This window comes from Urocitellus parryii, chromosome 4 (assembly GCF_045843805.1).
Source record: "Urocitellus parryii isolate mUroPar1 chromosome 4, mUroPar1.hap1, whole genome shotgun sequence".
Lineage (NCBI taxonomy): Eukaryota > Metazoa > Chordata > Mammalia > Rodentia > Sciuridae > Urocitellus > Urocitellus parryii.
The window spans coordinates 95,657,583-95,675,601 of NC_135534.1; the positions used below are offsets into that span (position 1 = coordinate 95,657,583).

An 18,019-nucleotide genomic window follows, 5' to 3' on the forward strand; every position below is an offset into this window, starting at 1 on the left:
CCCATACCCAGCCTCCAGATTCTACCAGTAGTATCATTGTGTCATACTTGTTTGGCTTATGTTTTTTCTTGTCTTTCTTTTTTCTTACTTTCTTCCCTCAAAAATACTTGCTTTCCTTCCTTCCTGTGTTCTAGCATTTTAACAGAAATATATGACATTGTGCATTTTTACACCACACAATTCTATTACAGTCTATCTACACTGTAATATACCTAAATAATGGCAATTTTCATTGTTTATAATTTATTTCTTATAAGTACTACTTCCTGGAATATCTTTATATGTCTGTTTCTTTTTTAATATCTCTATGTGTGCCTCTTTCCTCATACTTGGCATTCTCTTGGAATGGAATCTCCTGAAAATGAGATTACTGAACAAAGGATATCAGCCATTTATAAATTTCTCTGTAATACCAGAATGACTTTTAGGAATCTTGTAATTCTTACTCCCATCAATAGTGTACCTCTGTATCCATATATCTGCTGATTAGGGTTTTGTCAGTATATGTTTGCCAGTCTCCCAGCATCATATATTAAAGATGATTTTATATGCATTTAAAAATGACTAATGAGACTGGGCATATTTGTTCTTATTGACCATTTGTATTTCTTTTGAGTTAAACTGATCTTTTACAAACATCATTTTTATTATTTTACTTCTTTGTTTAAAAATCATAGTATCATTATTTCTTACACTGATTTTCAAGACTTCAGAATTTTGCCCTAACCTGTTTTTCTAATTTAATTCTGTCCAGCAAAAGTCACTGTACTCAGTGAGGAATTGATATAACTCATCATGATATAACTCATTGATATAACTCATCCTATATTATTTTTCTTAGACTCATGTTAATAGTATCTTTATAACCCACTTGTAATAAAGTAGCCCAGATTCTTCAGCATTTATCACTTTCCTCTTACTTGAATTCCTACAGTATCTGTTGTTTCTGCACTAGATTTAGTAGCAAATTATAGACTGTTTTGTTGTGTTATTTATCAAGCACCAACGATTTGCAAGGCCATGACTGTATAGCTGTGAATGGAGTATGGTCTCTGTCCTTGTGAATTTGTGGTGTAATGATAATGCATCTATTTCTGCTTCTTTGCTTGTTAGTGAAAATGAACTTCTTTTCATCAGTATATATGAAGCACGTTTTCAGGTATGTAATTATATGTTCCTGAATTGACAGTATAACTCAGTGGTAGAGTGCTTGCCTAGCATCCCAAGGTCTTGAGTTCAATTTCCAGTACTCATCTAACCTCCCCAAATTATATGTTTCCAACAGGACTATAGAATCATAGAGGGTGTGAACCATTTTTTTTTTTTTTTTTTTTTTTTTTTTTACTTCTGAAATCCTTGAAACACTTAACTCAGTTCTGAACATGTAGGCATTACTAAATGCATACATACTCTATTGGTGTAGTTAAAAAAAAAAAAGAAGTTGAAGGCTTTTCTTACATACCCAACCTCAAATTATAGCTCTAGTCCTTATGAACTAAGTGTGTAAAGTTTGCAAGTTATTTAGCCATTCTAAGCCTATGTCTACATAAATTAAATAGCTGTTTCATAAGGTGGTCGTGCTTGTTAAATTAGATAATAGATGTAAAGAATTTTGCCTTATGCCAAGGGTATAGTAAGCACTCATAAACCTACCTATAATAATTGTTTAACCCCTCAAGCTGAAAACTACTTCAACACCTTTTATTTCCCTAATGCCTTTTATCTAAACAGTTACCAAGTTCTGTGTGGTTTTCTTCAATATTTTGTCAGTTTAGTCTATTCTTTTAATCCTCATTATAATCCACAATAAGAAATACATTTTGTACTTCAGGTTACTGTTCTTTGTTCATTTGCACATAATCTGAAACAAAAGTTTTGTTGTTACAATGTGTGATGTGTTCTATTTTTTTTTCTGTTCTGTGTCATTTAATAATAAAAGTAAATAAACTGGTTACAGCTGATTTTATGCTGGGCATAGTGGCATACTTCTGAGGCACTGTTTGTATTTCTTTTGTGAGGAGGCTGAGGAAAAAGGTTCCCAAGTTCAAGGCCAGCTTGAGCAACTTAGTAAGATCTGTCTCTAAAAAGCAAAATGAATGAATAAAAAGGGCTGGAAGTATAGATCAGTGGTAGAGTGCTTGCCTAGCATGTTCTGAGCTATGGGCCAATTGTCAGCACCACCACAAAAAAAAAAAAAAAAAAAAAAGAAAGAAAAGAAAAGAAAGAAAGCATGATTCTACAGCAAACAGTTTGAAACAGTGGTCGACATTTTTGGAATCTGAAAAATTTGGACTGACCAGGATAATATGCAAGGTGAAAATTTTCAGTGAAATAGAAAACAGAGACTGAGGCCTAAAATTTATTTAAATTGCAATTTTTCTTTGTCCTCCAGTAGTTACATACAGTTAGCTTTGCCCATTCTCATTCAGGTTTTTCTGCAGAAGGGTAGGAGTGTTTACTTGTGCATATTCCAGAGCTAATAAAGACTGGAGGAGCTTCCCACATTACAAGGCAAGAATTTCTCAACCATTTCAAGTCTGTATTTTTTGGTAGGACAGAAATGAGATAGATACATGGATTAGAGAACCTTGAAGGAAAAAAACTTTTTTATTAAAGGAAAATTTTAAAACATTTTTTAAAATAGGAAGAATAGTGTAATTATGACTTATTAATTAAATTCAAATTAAGTAATTATCAACATTATATCGATTCCAAGAGGACTTTTTTTTAAGAGAGAAAGAGAATTTTTCAATATTTATTTTTTTTTTAGTTTTCGTCGGACACAACATCTTTGTTTGTATGTGGTGCTAAGGATTGAACCCGGCCTGCATGCATGCCAGGCGAGCGCGCTACCGCTTGAGCCACATCCCCAGCCCCAAGAGAGGAATTTTTAACAAAGAATTTTAAGACAAAAATACTTACCCCCCCCCAAATACAGATAGATTATCTGTTTTTCAGAAGAGATATATCAGCCTTAAGATATCTTACTTCAGAACTTACAGCCTATTTTATTTGATCCCTTCAAGAGGAATAAGTAATTGCATAACAAGGAAGGATCAGGAATATTGTATATCTTTTGCTCCCTTTAGGGGATTTTTCCTGGTGGCCTCTGAGAATTCTAGACACCCATCTCACTTGAAGTATTTACCAGTCTTTTGCACCCACTGCATACCACCTGCCTTCCTCTTCTGACACGGATCTGTAACAGTGACTTGAGGAGATGAGAATCTCATTATTTTTATCCTCTGTTTAAACCTTTCTTGGTTCTTTCTTTCCTAGCTGTAGAATAAAATCCCAAACCATAGGTTTTTGTTCATGTTTGTGGCTCCCTCCCTCCTTTCCCGACTTCTACTATGTCTTCCCTTCCATGTGCACCTTCTTTTCCCTAGAATTCGCAGTTAATTTTAGGACTTATACTAATTTTTCAAGATCCAATTTAGATATTATCCTGTGGGAGCACTTTAGGTTTTCCTTTTCACCTTCAATTAGATAGTGATCTTTTCCAGAACAGGGGTTATATCTTACTCTTTTGTGTCTTCCAAACATTTCTTTGATGCCCACTCACGTGGTAGGTATCCAGTAATATTTTGTTAAATGAATGTCACTATATTTTAGAATCTAATTCTAGTATAGGTTCTCTCCAGATAGGATAAATTAATCAAAAGTGTTTTTTTATTTTGTTTTTGTATATTTTTAGTTTTTTTCTCCCCTCCTTGGGGACTTTTGTTAAAATTTCTAAAGAGAACCTAAGTTCTATAGCATTATTCTTAGAGAGAAATATACTTTGGTAAACTAGGATAAAGTATCCATCCTCAATAATCCTATAATAAAGGTAAGTAAAATCTATTTTAGTTTACTTAATTTTTTTCTATTGAATAACATGGTTTATTTTGTGTGTTGGATAGATTAGTGCTATGAAAATTAGAGTAGCCATGACTAATTTTTACTGTGTTTCAGCTCATGGAATGCTGTGTAAATGCCCTGGTGACATCATTTAAAGAGACTATCTTAGCGGAGTGCCAAGGCATGATCAAGCGAAATGAAACTGAAAGTAGGTAAAACATCACATAAAACTTTTCCATTTTAAGAGTGTCTTTGAAGCAGGTCACTAAATAAATTGCTGTTAGATTATTCTTTTACACATAGGCATATTTGTTAGCATAACCTGAGCTTAAAGAAAATGGTAAAATATTTAAGACAGAAAGACTATTAAGGAGTTTGCATATTTCATTTGTAAGCATTTCATTTCTTTAGGTGTATGTGGTGAATTTCCCATTTTTTTTCTCAAAAGTTGAACTCTGCATTTAAAGACCAATTTAAATTGTAAATTTACAGTATAGGATAGGACTAGGTATTTGACTTTTTGTAATAAATATTTTTTAGATGTTAATGGACCTTTATTTAATTAATTTATTTATATGTGGTGCTGAGAATCCAACCCAGTGCCTCACACACTCTAGGTGAGAGTTCTACCACTGCGCCGTAGCCCCAGCCCTGGTATTTGACTTTTTTTGTGGAACCTTGTGGTAAATATTTTTAGAAAGTAATGAAATACTTCGCGTTAATAATTTTTATTCTTTTACCCCCCTCCAATTGAAAATTTTTTAAAGAAAGGTATTTTGGTAGGCAGCAAGTATTTAATAAAACAAAAAAAAATGTTCATATCCTTTTTACCCTTAGAGAACCACTTTTAACATTTTGGTGTATTTTCTAGATTTTATTGTGTTTAACTGCAAGGTCCCCTTTAATCTTTAATTGCATTTCAGTCAGGTGCTATGGCACATGCCTATAATCCCAGATACTTGGGAGGCTGAGACAAGAGGATCTCAAATTTGAGATCAGATTTGGCAATTTAGTGAGAACCTGTCTCAAAAACTAAAAAGGCAGGTTGTAGCTCAGTGATAGAAAGCCCCTGAGTTCAATCCCCAATACTGGAGATGTGGGTAGGGAGAAAGCTACTCATTGGCACAAGTGAAATGTTTGAATTTTATATGCCAGTATAAGTAAAGTAGGTGTGATCCATGTTGAACTCTCTATAATAAAGGATTTATACTTAGTGTTAATCAGTACTGTTAAGTAAGGTTTTTGTGTCAGTTAAGTGATATATAACAGGAAAAAGTGCTTTGTGAATTGAAAAATTATGAATACAGTTTTATATTATCTCTACCATATTTCTTTTATAATTTTTACTACTTGTAATTTTTTAACCCTTTAATTATATGGCTATATATGTAATATTACAATTACTTTATGAAATGTACTAGTCTTCTGTCTAAACTTCAGTACTTTTATGCTTTCTAAAATAAAAAATATTTTATCTCAGGTTGGGGATGTGGCTCAGTGGTAAAGTGCTTGCCTAGCATGTGTGAGGCCCTGAGTTCAATCCCCAGCACCACCACCAAAAAAAAAAAAAATTGTCATGGGAGATCAAATGGAATTGGGTTTTACAGTTTGTGATCACTTTTAATTAGATATTTTTTAATTTGTTTTAATTATTTATACATGACAGTAGAATGCACTTTAATACATCATATATAATGGAGTATAATTTCTCATTCTTCTGGTTGTACATGGTGTAGAATCACACCAGTCATATAGTTATATATGTACATAGGGTAATAATGTTTAATTATATTTTTTAAAAATACTTTTTGTCAAACTGAGAAGATAGATCAGGGAGTTATAATTACAACTCCTAACTAATTGTACTCACACAATACTATTACCTTTATAAACTTCTAACTAATATCTCTCCAAATTCTTATTACCACAGGTATTTCATAATGTAAATCAGAGAGAAAATTTATTCTAGTGAATAAAATAATTATATGAGTATGTTCTGTCCTTTCAGAGTTACATTTAATGTTTTCATTGATGGACAAAGTTCCTAATGGGATAGAGCCAATGTTGAAAGATTTGGAAGAACATATCATTAGTGCTGGATTGGCAGATATGGTAGCAGCTGCTGAAACTATTACTACTGTAAGTTTTCTCCAATGGCAATGATAGAAGTATATCAAGATTATTTTTTAAATGCAGGATCAAGTATTTAAAATAATAATTGAAATGGCAAAATAGTAATATTGGAACACCTTTTATTTTTAAGAAAAAAATAGTTTTAAGACTATAGTCTTATATTAAAATTATATTTTCTCATTTTTGTATAATTATTTTCCTTTTAAAACTCAATTTTAAAAAGAAGGCCAGAAAGTAGAAAGGAGACTTAAGGACTGGGAAAAGACTAGAAAAATTGGGAATAGAAAGAAGTTGGGGAGAGAGTAATTAGGATAACATAATTAGGATAGAGGGACATGAACAATGTACAATATATGCATGTACAAAAATGTCACAGTGAATCCATTATTAAACTCAATTAAATGTAAAACATTTTTTTTTTCAGGACTCTGAGAAATATGTTGAACAGTTGCTTACACTATTCAATAGATTTAGTAAACTTGTCAAAGAAGCTTTTCAGGATGATCCACGATTTCTTACTGCAAGAGATAAGGTATCCATTTCTGTATATTGACATTTTATATTAAAAGTGCTTCTGTTGTAATTACTGCTTTGTTTTGTTTTGCTTTGCTTTTTGTTACCAGGGATTAAACCCAGGGATAATTAACCACTGAACCACATCCCAGACCCCTTTTTTAAAAACATTTTTTATTTTATTTAAGTTGCTCAGGACCTCACTAAGTTGTTAAGGCTGGCTTTGAACTTACGATCTTCAGCCTCCCGAGCTGAGGGATTATAGGCATGCACCACTGTGCCTGGCATAACTTCTTTTTAATAAGCATTAATTATCATGCTATTAAACCTCAAACTAAAAACCTAGCAACTCTATTTTTTTCTTTAGTGAACATAGTGTATTATATTTGGTTTGGTAATTTTTTGTAAGCATTGGATATCCTTCTGAACAAGAACTTAGCTTAAAAATTATTCTCTTCTTCATTTTTCCCAGGAATGTTGTCCTGTTTTTGAATATTGCTGATTATTGAATTCCTATTCATCTTTCCAAAGACTTAATTCAATGTATACTTCATCTGGAACTTCCTTGTTGTACCCCACCTCTCTCCAGCTCATTACATGCAGAGTTGATTCTTCCATTCTTTGTCCTCTTTTAAGACTCCTTCCAGAGTAATGTCACGTTTGTCTTTGCTTCCCAGGGAAGAATTTGCATAATGAACCATCTTTTCCCATCCTCACTAGTGTGGGGCAAAGATAATGAAACATCATATTGTCCTGAGAACACTTTTTAAATGTCATAAACCTATCATGAAAAATTGCCATTAGTTTTGTCCCCTCTTCAACTACCTTTTATTACTTTCCAAATTTGACTTTTTTCCTGTGACTCTGAAAGGACAATTAGCTTTCTCTAGTTGACTTTTTTCCTCACTCTTTTTGTTTGTTTTAGATAATTAAGAACATAATTAGGGAAATAATTAATGGAATGTGAAGGTGATAAGGTGGTTTAAAGTCTTAAGTACTCTACAGAGGCTTTTGTGGTGAGCTTTAAATTGAGACTGAAAGGAATAAGTTTATGGGACTGACCAAGGGGCGAGTGTTGCAGCCAGATTAAACAGCAGATGCAAGGGCTTTAAGCAGGAAAATAACCTGTCATAATCCAGGAACAGCAGAAGAAGTCATTGTGGCCAGAGTAGATGGGAGTGAAGGCGAGAATAGTAGGAAATGAAGTCACACAGGATCCCAGATCTTGTAAGGAGTTTGGTTTTTACTGTGAGTAGGATGGGAAGTCATTGAAAGATTTTGAAGAGAATCATAGGACCTGACTTACATATTAACAGGACTACTGGGGAAATTTTTTAAAAAGTGAAGAAAGTCAAGAGAAGCAGCAAGAACATGAGATAATCAAATAAATGATGTTGGAGACTTACAGTGATGGAGAGGTGGTCAAAAGTGGTTAAAAATTTTTTTTAATGCAAGTAATTTATTTGGAAAATTGAGGGAGCACAGGTGAAAACAGAGAAGATGATAGAAGGAACTGTAGCCAACAAAATTTTTTCTTTTTTGTCATTTTTTTGTCAAATTTTTTCTTTTTTGTCATATCTACAATGAGCTACTATAGCTTAATCCTGCAGGGAAACTTTGTGAAAGTTTTTAAAAACTGTTCAAATTACCCCACCCAGAAAGTGTTGATTCTCTGGCATTTTCTAACTTGCTATCTGCACATGCTGCACATATTTCCAGTTTTAGAAAAAACACCTTTAAGATACAGATACAAATATGAACAGTGGGAAAAAGTCTGGGAATGTCAAAGAGGATTGGCAAAATTTGTTTCACTAGCTGTGTGGCTTGGGACTTAACGATAAAAGGGACAATGGCCTCTAAAAGTGACTTCTCAGAGATGCTTTGGCTGACCCCCACCCCCCAAACGCATGAACTCTATGTCTTTAAATCATGTTCTTAGAGTGCTAATCTCTGTCCACACTGATGTTATGCCAGGCCATTGTCGTCTTCCTAACTAATTCTAACACCCTATTGAGTTCTCAAATTTAATGTCTCTTTTCTTCCCTCCTCCTCCTTTTCTCCCTCCTTTCCTCCCTCCCCACCTTCCTTCCTCTCATTTTTTAGTTGTATATATTTAAGTTTAAACATGACATTGTGGACTACATATAGACAGTAAAAAGTTGCTGAGTGAAGTTCAGTTAACATCCACTGTGTCACATGTTTTGTTTTAATATTTAAGTAGCAAAGGCAGCTAAAATGAATTCATTAGCATGAGTCCTATGTACAGTAGTAATATGTTATTAGTTGTAATCCTTATGTTGTACATTGTTAGGTCTCTCAACTTGTTTATCCTGTATATCCACTGCTTTGTATTCTGTAACCTGCATTTCCCCATTTCCTCCCTGCTCTACTCCCCATTCCCATCTCTGATAACCATTGTTTGTTCTGTACCTTTGTATTTTTTAATTTACTTTTATTCTACATATACGTAAGATCATGCAAGATTTTTTTCTCTGTCTGGCTTATTTTACTTAGCATATATTTTCCAGGTTTGTTCATGTTGTAGCAAATGACAAGATGTCACTCTTTTTAGGGCTGAATAATATTCCATTTTATATATGTACTATAGTTTCTTTATCCATTTATCCGTCAGTGGACACTTAGGTTGGTTGTTTTTATCTCTTGGCAACTATGAATAATGCTACAAATAACAAAGGAGTGCAGATATCTTTATAAAGTGGTGATGTAAAAAAATAATAAAGTAGTGATTTTATTTCCTTTGAGTATATTCCCAGAGAAGGGATCACTGGGATTAAGATCATATTATGATAAAAGACTCTACAGGACTTGCTAATGAATTAAATGTGTAAGGTGATAGAGACCATTAAAGCATGGCATTCAGATTCATTAATCTGAATATTTAAAATAACATAATATGATGGGTAAGACTTTCGGAGAAATAAGTTTTGGGGATATAGTTGCAGAGAAATCAGACAGTCAATTTTGAACAAATTAACTTTGAAATGTCTGTTAAGCATCCATGTGGAAATTTTGAGTTTAAGGGAGAGAGCAGAAATGGAAAAATAATTTTTTGCAGCTCCAATATGTAGGCGATTTTTAAATCATTAATACTGCCTACAGTCACCAAAGTAATGAGTGAAGATTGAAAAGAGAATATGGCATTCTGATATTTAGTTGTTAGAAAAATGAAGAACCATCATTTATGCAGGAGGAAGGAGAATGACCAGGAGAGTGTAGTGTGCTTGAAAACAGGGGGGGAAAAAAAAAGTGTAACATGCTATTTTAAAATGCTACTGATAGGTAGAATTAATGGAAATTGTTAATTATTGTCTTTATCAACATTGAGGTTGTGAGTGACTTTTACAAGAGTAGTTGGGTGGACTGGTAGTCTGAAAGCCTGATTAGTGGTTTTCAATAAGAATGCAGAAAAGAAAGCCTCGTGTGGTGGCATATACTTGTAATCCCAGCAGCTCAGCTTCTGAGGCAGGAGGATCACAAGTTCAGAGTCAGCCATAGCAACTTAGAGAGGTCCTAAGTTCTCAGGAACTTAGACCCTGTCTCAAAAAAAAAAAAAAAAAAAAAAAAAAAAACAGGGCTGGGATATGGCTCAGTGTTAAAGCACCTATGGGTTCAATCCCTGGTACAAAAAGCCAGAAAGAAATTAGAGATGGTAATTTAATAATTGTATAGGAGTTGAGCATAACAATATGCAATATGCTAAGACTAGAGGAACAATGGAAAGGGAAAAATTAACGAGTAAAAAGAGGAAATTCTGATTAAGTTTTATCAGTAAAATAGAAAGCTACATTATTTGTTGAGAGCGTTCATGAAGAAGAAACCATTGGAGGTTTGAAGAGAAAGGAAATGGTACAAAACCGTCTAGAAGGATGAGAGAAAACAGTGAATTATTTGTCAGGCAGCTTTAATACCTCACTTGAGAATATTCACAGTTATAGCATGCCAGAGTGCATTTCAGTTTTGAACAAAGTCTATGAAAACATATTCTCTGAGACCAGACATACCATTAAATGTAAAAACTGGGCTGGGGCTGGGGTGTAGTTCAGAGGTAGAGTGCTTGCTTTGCATGGGAGAGGCCCTGGATTCAATCCCAACTACCACAAAAAAAGCCGAACTAAAATAACAAAAAAAAATGGGCTGAGGATGTAGATCTGTGAGTCCTTCTATTCTTTCCTCAGCACCACAACAAAAAAATGACAAAAACCACCTGACTTGTATTTTTATGTTTTTAATAGTGTATTGATTTATCTGTTTACTCAGATCTTCAAAATAATGCTCATATTCCATTTCAAATTATTTTTTGCAGGCGTATAAAGCAGTTGTAAATGATGCTACTATATTTAAACTTGAATTACCTTTGAAGCAAAAAGGGTAAGCCTTTAAAAACCATATTTAAAAATATTTAAATTGCTTGGACTGTATTACTTGTTACTAGGTCAGCAGAGTACTCTACTTCCCTATTAGGTTTGTTTTTATTGTTGTTTCTCTTAGGATTCTTGATGTCCTTGGTTATTAAAACTCTTCAATTTATATTTTTTTTATTCTTCTTTTATGACAAAATATATTGTCTTTATCTTTTGAAGTAGAAAATGTTGTTCCTAATCTTTTAGAATCTCTACTTGATTATTTTCCCTTTGTTAGTCACTAAAGGTATTCTATTACATGGAAAGTCCAGAAAATGAGGATTCACTATAATGATATAAAAAGGGAAATCAAGCCAGGCATGATGGTACATGACTATAATCCCAGCAACTCAGGAGGCTGAAGCAGGTGAATTGCCAGTTCAAAGCTAAGACTGGCTTAGCAACATTAAGCAACTTAGTAAGACCCTGTCTGAAAATAAAAGGGTTGGGGATATGGCTCAGTGGTTAAGCGCCCCTGGATTCAATCCCTGGTACCAAATAAAATAAATAAAAATTAAAAGGGAAGTCATTTTTTAATTTATTTTAATTTATTATATATGACAGCAGAATGCATTATGATTAATAGTACATATATAGAACATATTTTTTCATATCTCTGGTTGTATACAGAATATATTCATACCATTCGAGTCTTTATATGAGGGTAATGGTGTCCAAGTCATTCTACCATCTTTCCTACCCCCATGCTTCCTCCTTTCCTCTCTCACCCAGAAAATAATTTTACTGTAGGTTGTATTATCATTTTTAAAATTTGATCTCTTTGATAGAGCACTTGCCTGCTATGCATGAGGCTCTGTCTGGATTTGATCCCCAGAACATGCGAGTGCGCACACAGACACACAGACACACACACACACACACACACACACACTTTGGTAAGATGAATTTACATATGCTATGTATAATTTCAGAACATCTGAGAATTGAAATTTATGAAATATTATTCCATGAACTAGTTATAGTCCCTTCAGAGTATAGTACTAAGTTGCAATAAAGGTTAAAAATTTTTGATACACTTTCTAGTTGCTAATTACTATTTTAAAGAAAATGTATATATAATGCCAAAATATTTGAAAAGTACCATTTTTTATTTTTATTTTTTATTTTAGTTGTAGACGGACACAATATCTTTATTTTATGTATTTTTATGTAGTGCTGAGGATTGAACCCAGTGCCTTACATGCTAGGCAAGCACTCTACCACTGAGCCACAACTACAACCCTGAAAAATAACATTTTTTTAAGGAAAAGTAATTGGAGTTTTTTACTTTAATCTTTTCATTTTTTCCTTTTTTGATCTACATAGGTTGAATAGTATTACAGTAGAAGACATCTGAGCCAGGTGCAGTGGTACACACCTGTAATCACAACAATCTGAAAGGCTGAGAGGCAGGAGGATCATGTTTGAGGGCAGCCTCAGCAACTTAGTAAGGCCCTGTCTCAAAAGATAAAAAAAGGGCTGGTGATATGACTCCATGATAAAGTGCCCCTGGGTTCAATCCCCAGTACCAAAACAAACCAAAAAACAACCGAAGATATCTGAGTCATTTGTTCTATGATAGTAGGTCACATTCTCTTTTAGCAATTATGAAATATATGAAACATTATACTACATCTTTGTGATAACTATGTGTGATTATATAGATTTTCCTTACTCTCCTATACTCAAGTGTTTTTTGGTGAAAGATTCAAACTCGGAGTAAAGTTACTATAATTGCTTTACCAAATATATATCTCCCTACATACATCCATCAGTCAACTTCATACATTGATAATCTTACTCCTTGAACACATTAGCATGAACTCATTAATTAAATTTGATATTTGTTTTGAGGTAAAATTTACATAGACATTTGCATACATCTTAAGTGTATAATTGGGCCAAATTTAACAAATGCATACTCCTATTAAGGTATACAGTATCTCCATCATCTTAGATCATTGCCTCATATCTATTCCCTGTAAGTTTCACCCTACTTCCTCTCAGAGGCAGCTGTTGGTCTAATTATTTCAGTATAGATAGGTTTTGTCTGATATAAGACTTCATATAAATGAAATCATACAATATGTGCTTTTTGTATATAAAACTTCTTTCATTCAGCATTGTCTACGAGATTTTTCCATTTTTTAATGTAACAGTTTGTTTTCCAAAGAGATTGTACTCTTTTACACTTTCACCAACAAAGTGTGAAAGTGCCATTTGATCCTCATTCTCATCAGTGTTTTGGTAATGTCATTTTAATCTTAGTCATTCCAGATGTATGTAGTTGTATCTCATTACACATTTTTTTTTTTACATTTTTAAAATTTTGTTTTTAGATGTAGTTGGACACAATATTTATTTTTATGTGGTGCTGAGGATCCAACCCAGTGCCTTACACATGTGAGGTAGGTGCTCGACCAATGAGCTACAGCCCCAGCCCTCATTATAGTTTTGATACCCCTCTCCCTCATGTTACTGATGTTAAGCAATTGTGTGTGTGTGTGTGTGTGTTTCTTTTTTTTTTTTTTTCTTGTTGCTTTCTGTATCTTGGAAATCTTTTTCTGCTTCAACCTTAGGACATGAAGATGTTCTTTGTGTTCTTCTAGGAACTTTATAATTTAGCTTTTACAGTTACATCTAAGATCTATCTTAAATTAATGGTTGTGTATGTTGTAAGTTAGAGATTAAATTTCTTTTGTTTACTTTTTGTTTACCATATGGTTAGTAAGTGGCCTCAGAACCATTTATTGAAAAGACTTTCCATTCCCCAATACATTACCTTTCCATAAAAACCTTAGGTGACTTTAAAATGGTCATCCATTTCTGGGCTTTCTGTTCAGTTTCAGTGATTTATTTGGGTTCTTTAGGCTATTATCACATAATCATGATTAGTATAGTTCTATAGTAAATCTTGAATCTAGGTGGTATAATTTTTTTCTCCCCCCACCCCAATTCATTCCCAATTCATGAAGGATTTGCCTTTCTTTCTGGTCTTTGTAGCTTTTATGGTTTACTTTTTAATAATGTTTGTAATATCTGGTATCATTATGTTGGCCTCATAAGGATTGGAAGTTACTCTCTCCTGTATGTTCTGGAAGAGTTAGTGTAATTGTAATTGGTATTACTTCTCCTTAAATGTCTGGTAGAATTCGTAAGTAAAACCATTTGGGCCTGAAGTTTTCTAGTGGCAAGTTTTTTTTACTATGAGTTCAATTTCTTTAGTAGATAAAAGGTCTTCATATTTTGCAGCTAATCTAGTTATTTGGTTAAGTTAGATTTTCAGGAATTTACTCATTTCTTCCTAGTTGTCAAATGTGTATATATGCATAAAGTCATAACTACTGTGCCCTTATTATCTGTTTCTCATAGCAAATACTGAAAATACTGTTTCTAGAATCATTTGAGAGTAAATTGTTTATCATTCAGTATATTAGTATAAACATAATCACAAAACAACTTCCAGAATCAGGAAATTATGATACATACTGCAGTGTAATTGTCAGACCCATTTAAATTTTATGAATTGACCATATATGTTTTTCCAGCAAAGATATTCAATACAGAATTATGTGTTGTTTTTATGTTGTCATATTTCTTTGATCTTTCTTGGTCAGAAACCAGCTCTTTCTTTGACTCTTGTAACCTTGTCCTTTTGAAGAATACAGGCCAGTTTTTTATAGTGTTCCTTAGGTCGTGTTAATCTGATGGTTCTTATAAATGAGATTCAGGTTTGCATCTTTGGCAGAAGTAAAATTTTGTGCCAGGCATGGTAGTGCATCTCTGTAATCCCAGAGACTCAGAAGGCCAAGGCAAGAGGATCTCAAGTTTGAGTCCAGCCTCAGCAACTTACAAGGCCCTAAGCAACTTAGTGAGACCCTGTTTCAAAGTTTAAAAAGCTGGGATTGTGGGGATGTGACTCAGTGGTAAAGCATCCCTGGGTTAAATCTCTAATACCAAAAAAAAAAAGAAAAAAGAAAAAGTGAAACTTTGTTCTTATCTGAAGGAACATGATTTGTTTTACTCTACTACTAGACTTTACTTTGGTCATTTCATTAAGTTGATATGTACTGGATCTCCCTGCTGCAAAGGTACTCTTTTTTCTCTTTATATTTTTGGGTAGTACTTTAAAACTATGTAAAGATTCCATTCCTTAGAGGTGCTATGGATTAGACAGAGGGGACTGAAGGGCAGGGAGGAGCAATGGATATAGGAATGATGGTAGCATTAATGAATTGGACATTATTACCCTATGTGCATATATGATTACACAACCTGTATAACTCTACATCATAAACAACCAGAAGAATGAGAAATTATACTCCATTTATGTATGATGCGTCAAAATACATTCTCCTGTCATATATGACTAACTAGAACAAATAAAAAAAATATACAAACCAAAATAAAAGATTCCATTCCTCATCAGATTTTTCATTTGTACAGTGATTTATCATATCAGTAGGGACTTATTTCCTATTTTGTTCAGTGGATTACAATTGATGGCCCTATATTTGGATTTTCAAATTATCTTAGATTTCTGTTGACTGACTGCCTTTCTTATATATACATAACATTTCCATGTATCTTTGCATCTTTGGTAGTGTTGGATTTTATCCTGAATGTGTAATGATATGTTGCACAGAATGGTTCCTGTTAGTTTGTTTGAACTGTCCTGATTGTTCAGCCAGAAAGTGAAGATTTCAATCTGAATTTTAGCTTCCCTGCAGGTGGCATTGATAGGATTGCCTCTAAGCAAAACTATCTACTTTTTGGAAATTTAACCAGTACCATTACTTTCTTTAAAGTGTAACTTTATTTAGAGATTTACCTATAGTGGATCACTATTCACTGTCTTCATGGCAGTTGTTTATTGGGGAAAAAAATCTCCAGAATTTATAATTGCTTTCTGGAGGAAGATTGGTATAATGCAAGTTTTCTGCTCATTCTCAAGTTGAACTTTTTCCTTGTTCTTTTTAAAAATTTATTGAAGGGGCTGGAGATGTGGCTCAGCGGTAGCGCGCTCGCCTGGCATGCGTGCGGCCCGGGTTCGATCCTCAGCACCACATACCAACAAAGATGTTGTGTCTACCGAGAACTAAAAAATAAATATTAAAAATTCTCTCTCTCTCTCTCTCTCTCTCTCTCTCTCTCTCTCTCTCTCTCTCTCTCTCCTCTCCTCTCCTCTCTCACTCTCTCTTTAAAAAAAAAAAAATTTATTGAAGCAACTTTAAACAAGTTAAAAATAGACATTTTAAGTTTTAAACTGAACAATTTTCTGGCATTTAGTACAATCACAATATTGTACAAGCATCATCTCTATTTAGTTCCAAAATATTTCTAACACTCTCAAGTAAAACACTTTCCAGAGCAATTTCTTGCATTCTGCCGTCATACCAGCCCCTGGCAACCACTGATCTGCATTCTGTCTCTATGGATATTTTGTGTAAATGAAGTTACACAATATGTGACCTTGTGTCTAGCTTCTTTCATTTATCATTTGTTTTTTTAATATTTATTTTTTTTAGTTGTAGTTGGACCCAGTACCTTTATTTCATTCACTTATTTTTATGCGGTGCTGAGGATCGAACCCAGGGTCCCGAGCATGCTAGGCAAGCGCTCTACCGCTGAGCCACATCCCAGCCCCGTATCACTGTTTTCAAGAGCTCTCCCTCCAAACATGTATTGGTACTTCATTCCCTTGTTTAACTAAATAATATTGTGGTATGTTTTTAACATGGTTTAGACCACAAATTTTTTTACCTCCTATCCCATGGATATTTGGGGTGTTTTCCCCTTCTGTGAATTTTGAGTAATGTTGCTTAGAAACATGAGTATCGTGTGCATGCACTTCTTGAATACTTCTGTTGGGTATATATCTCTGAGTGGAATTAATGAGTTCATATGGGAATTCTATATTTAACTTTTTGAGGAACTGCCATACTGTTTTTCATAGTGACTGAACTGTTTTACATTCCTATCAGTAATGTATAAGGAGTCTGGTGGTTAGAATTGCATTTCCCTAATACCAACTAATGATTTTAAGCATCTTTTTATGTGCTTGTAGGTATTTTGGCATCAAATCCTTATCTGATAGATAATTTGCAAATATTTTCTTGGATTCTATAGTTAATTGTCTTTTCCTGCACAAAAGCTTTTCTTTCTTCTTCCTTTTCTCTGTGCTTCCTTTTCTCATGGTGGGCAAATAATCTGCTGAGCTCTACACCATCAGCCTGTTGTACAAAAGCTTTCAATGAAATTCTATTTTCTACTGTACAATTTTTTTTGTTGCTTTTGCTTATGCTTTCATATCTAAGAGTTCATTCCTAAATCCAGGTTTATGAAGATTCATCTTTACATTTCTAAGATTTTTTTGGTTTAGGTCTAGCCAAGTATGGTGGTGCACTCCTGTAATTCCAGCGACTCAGGAGACTGAGGTGGAAGGATTGCCAAGTTCAAGGCCAGCATCAGTAATTTAATGAGGCCTAAAGCATCATAGTGAGACTCTGTCTCAAAAACATAAAGAATAAATGCAAGGCTGGGGCTGTAGCTCAGTGTTAAAGTGCTTGCCTCACATGTGTAAGGCACTGGGTTTGAGCCTCAGTACCACATAAAAATAAGTAAAGATACTGTGTGTTTATCTACAAATAAATATTTTTTAAAAAAGAATAAATGCAAGACTTCAAGCATGAAAGTATGATACTGGTTTTCAAATTTCCTCAGAAAAGGGAAATATACATATAAATTTTTCATTGTTTAGGAGAAATTTGGCTTTAGAAAAAAACTTGGCAAATATTTAAAATGGTTATTGGTAGTTATCACATCACTACAGAATATAGATATATTTCAAAAAGGAAAGTAATGGATTTATCTTAACATTAATAATGAAAAAATTTGTTAGGTTATTATTATCCAAGAACTTACATGGTTTTTCCTATTTTAGCAGATATATGAATAAATCTTTGTATCTATATAAATAAAAGTATCTAAATAAAGATCATTGCAAGCCCAAATTAGGGTTAGACAAACAGGTACTGAGAGGGTAAAATTTAAGGAATTTCTTGTTCTCAGGGTCCTGTAGGAGTTGGGTGGCATTTACAGGACCCCAA

At 33.6% G+C, this 18,019-nt stretch overlaps 1 protein-coding gene across 1 annotated transcript in view; it reads left to right on the forward strand.

Annotated features, from left to right (window-relative positions):
• Positions 1-18,019, forward strand: part of Cul5 (cullin 5) — an 81,597-nt gene that overhangs the window by 49,777 nt on the left and 13,801 nt on the right. The window contains exons 8-11 of the mRNA XM_026399027.2: positions 3,958-4,051; positions 5,852-5,982; positions 6,401-6,508; positions 10,814-10,878. Coding sequence (XP_026254812.1) covers positions 3,958-4,051; positions 5,852-5,982; positions 6,401-6,508; positions 10,814-10,878 — 398 coding nt within the window. The remainder of the gene's footprint in view (positions 1-3,957; positions 4,052-5,851; positions 5,983-6,400; positions 6,509-10,813; positions 10,879-18,019) is intronic.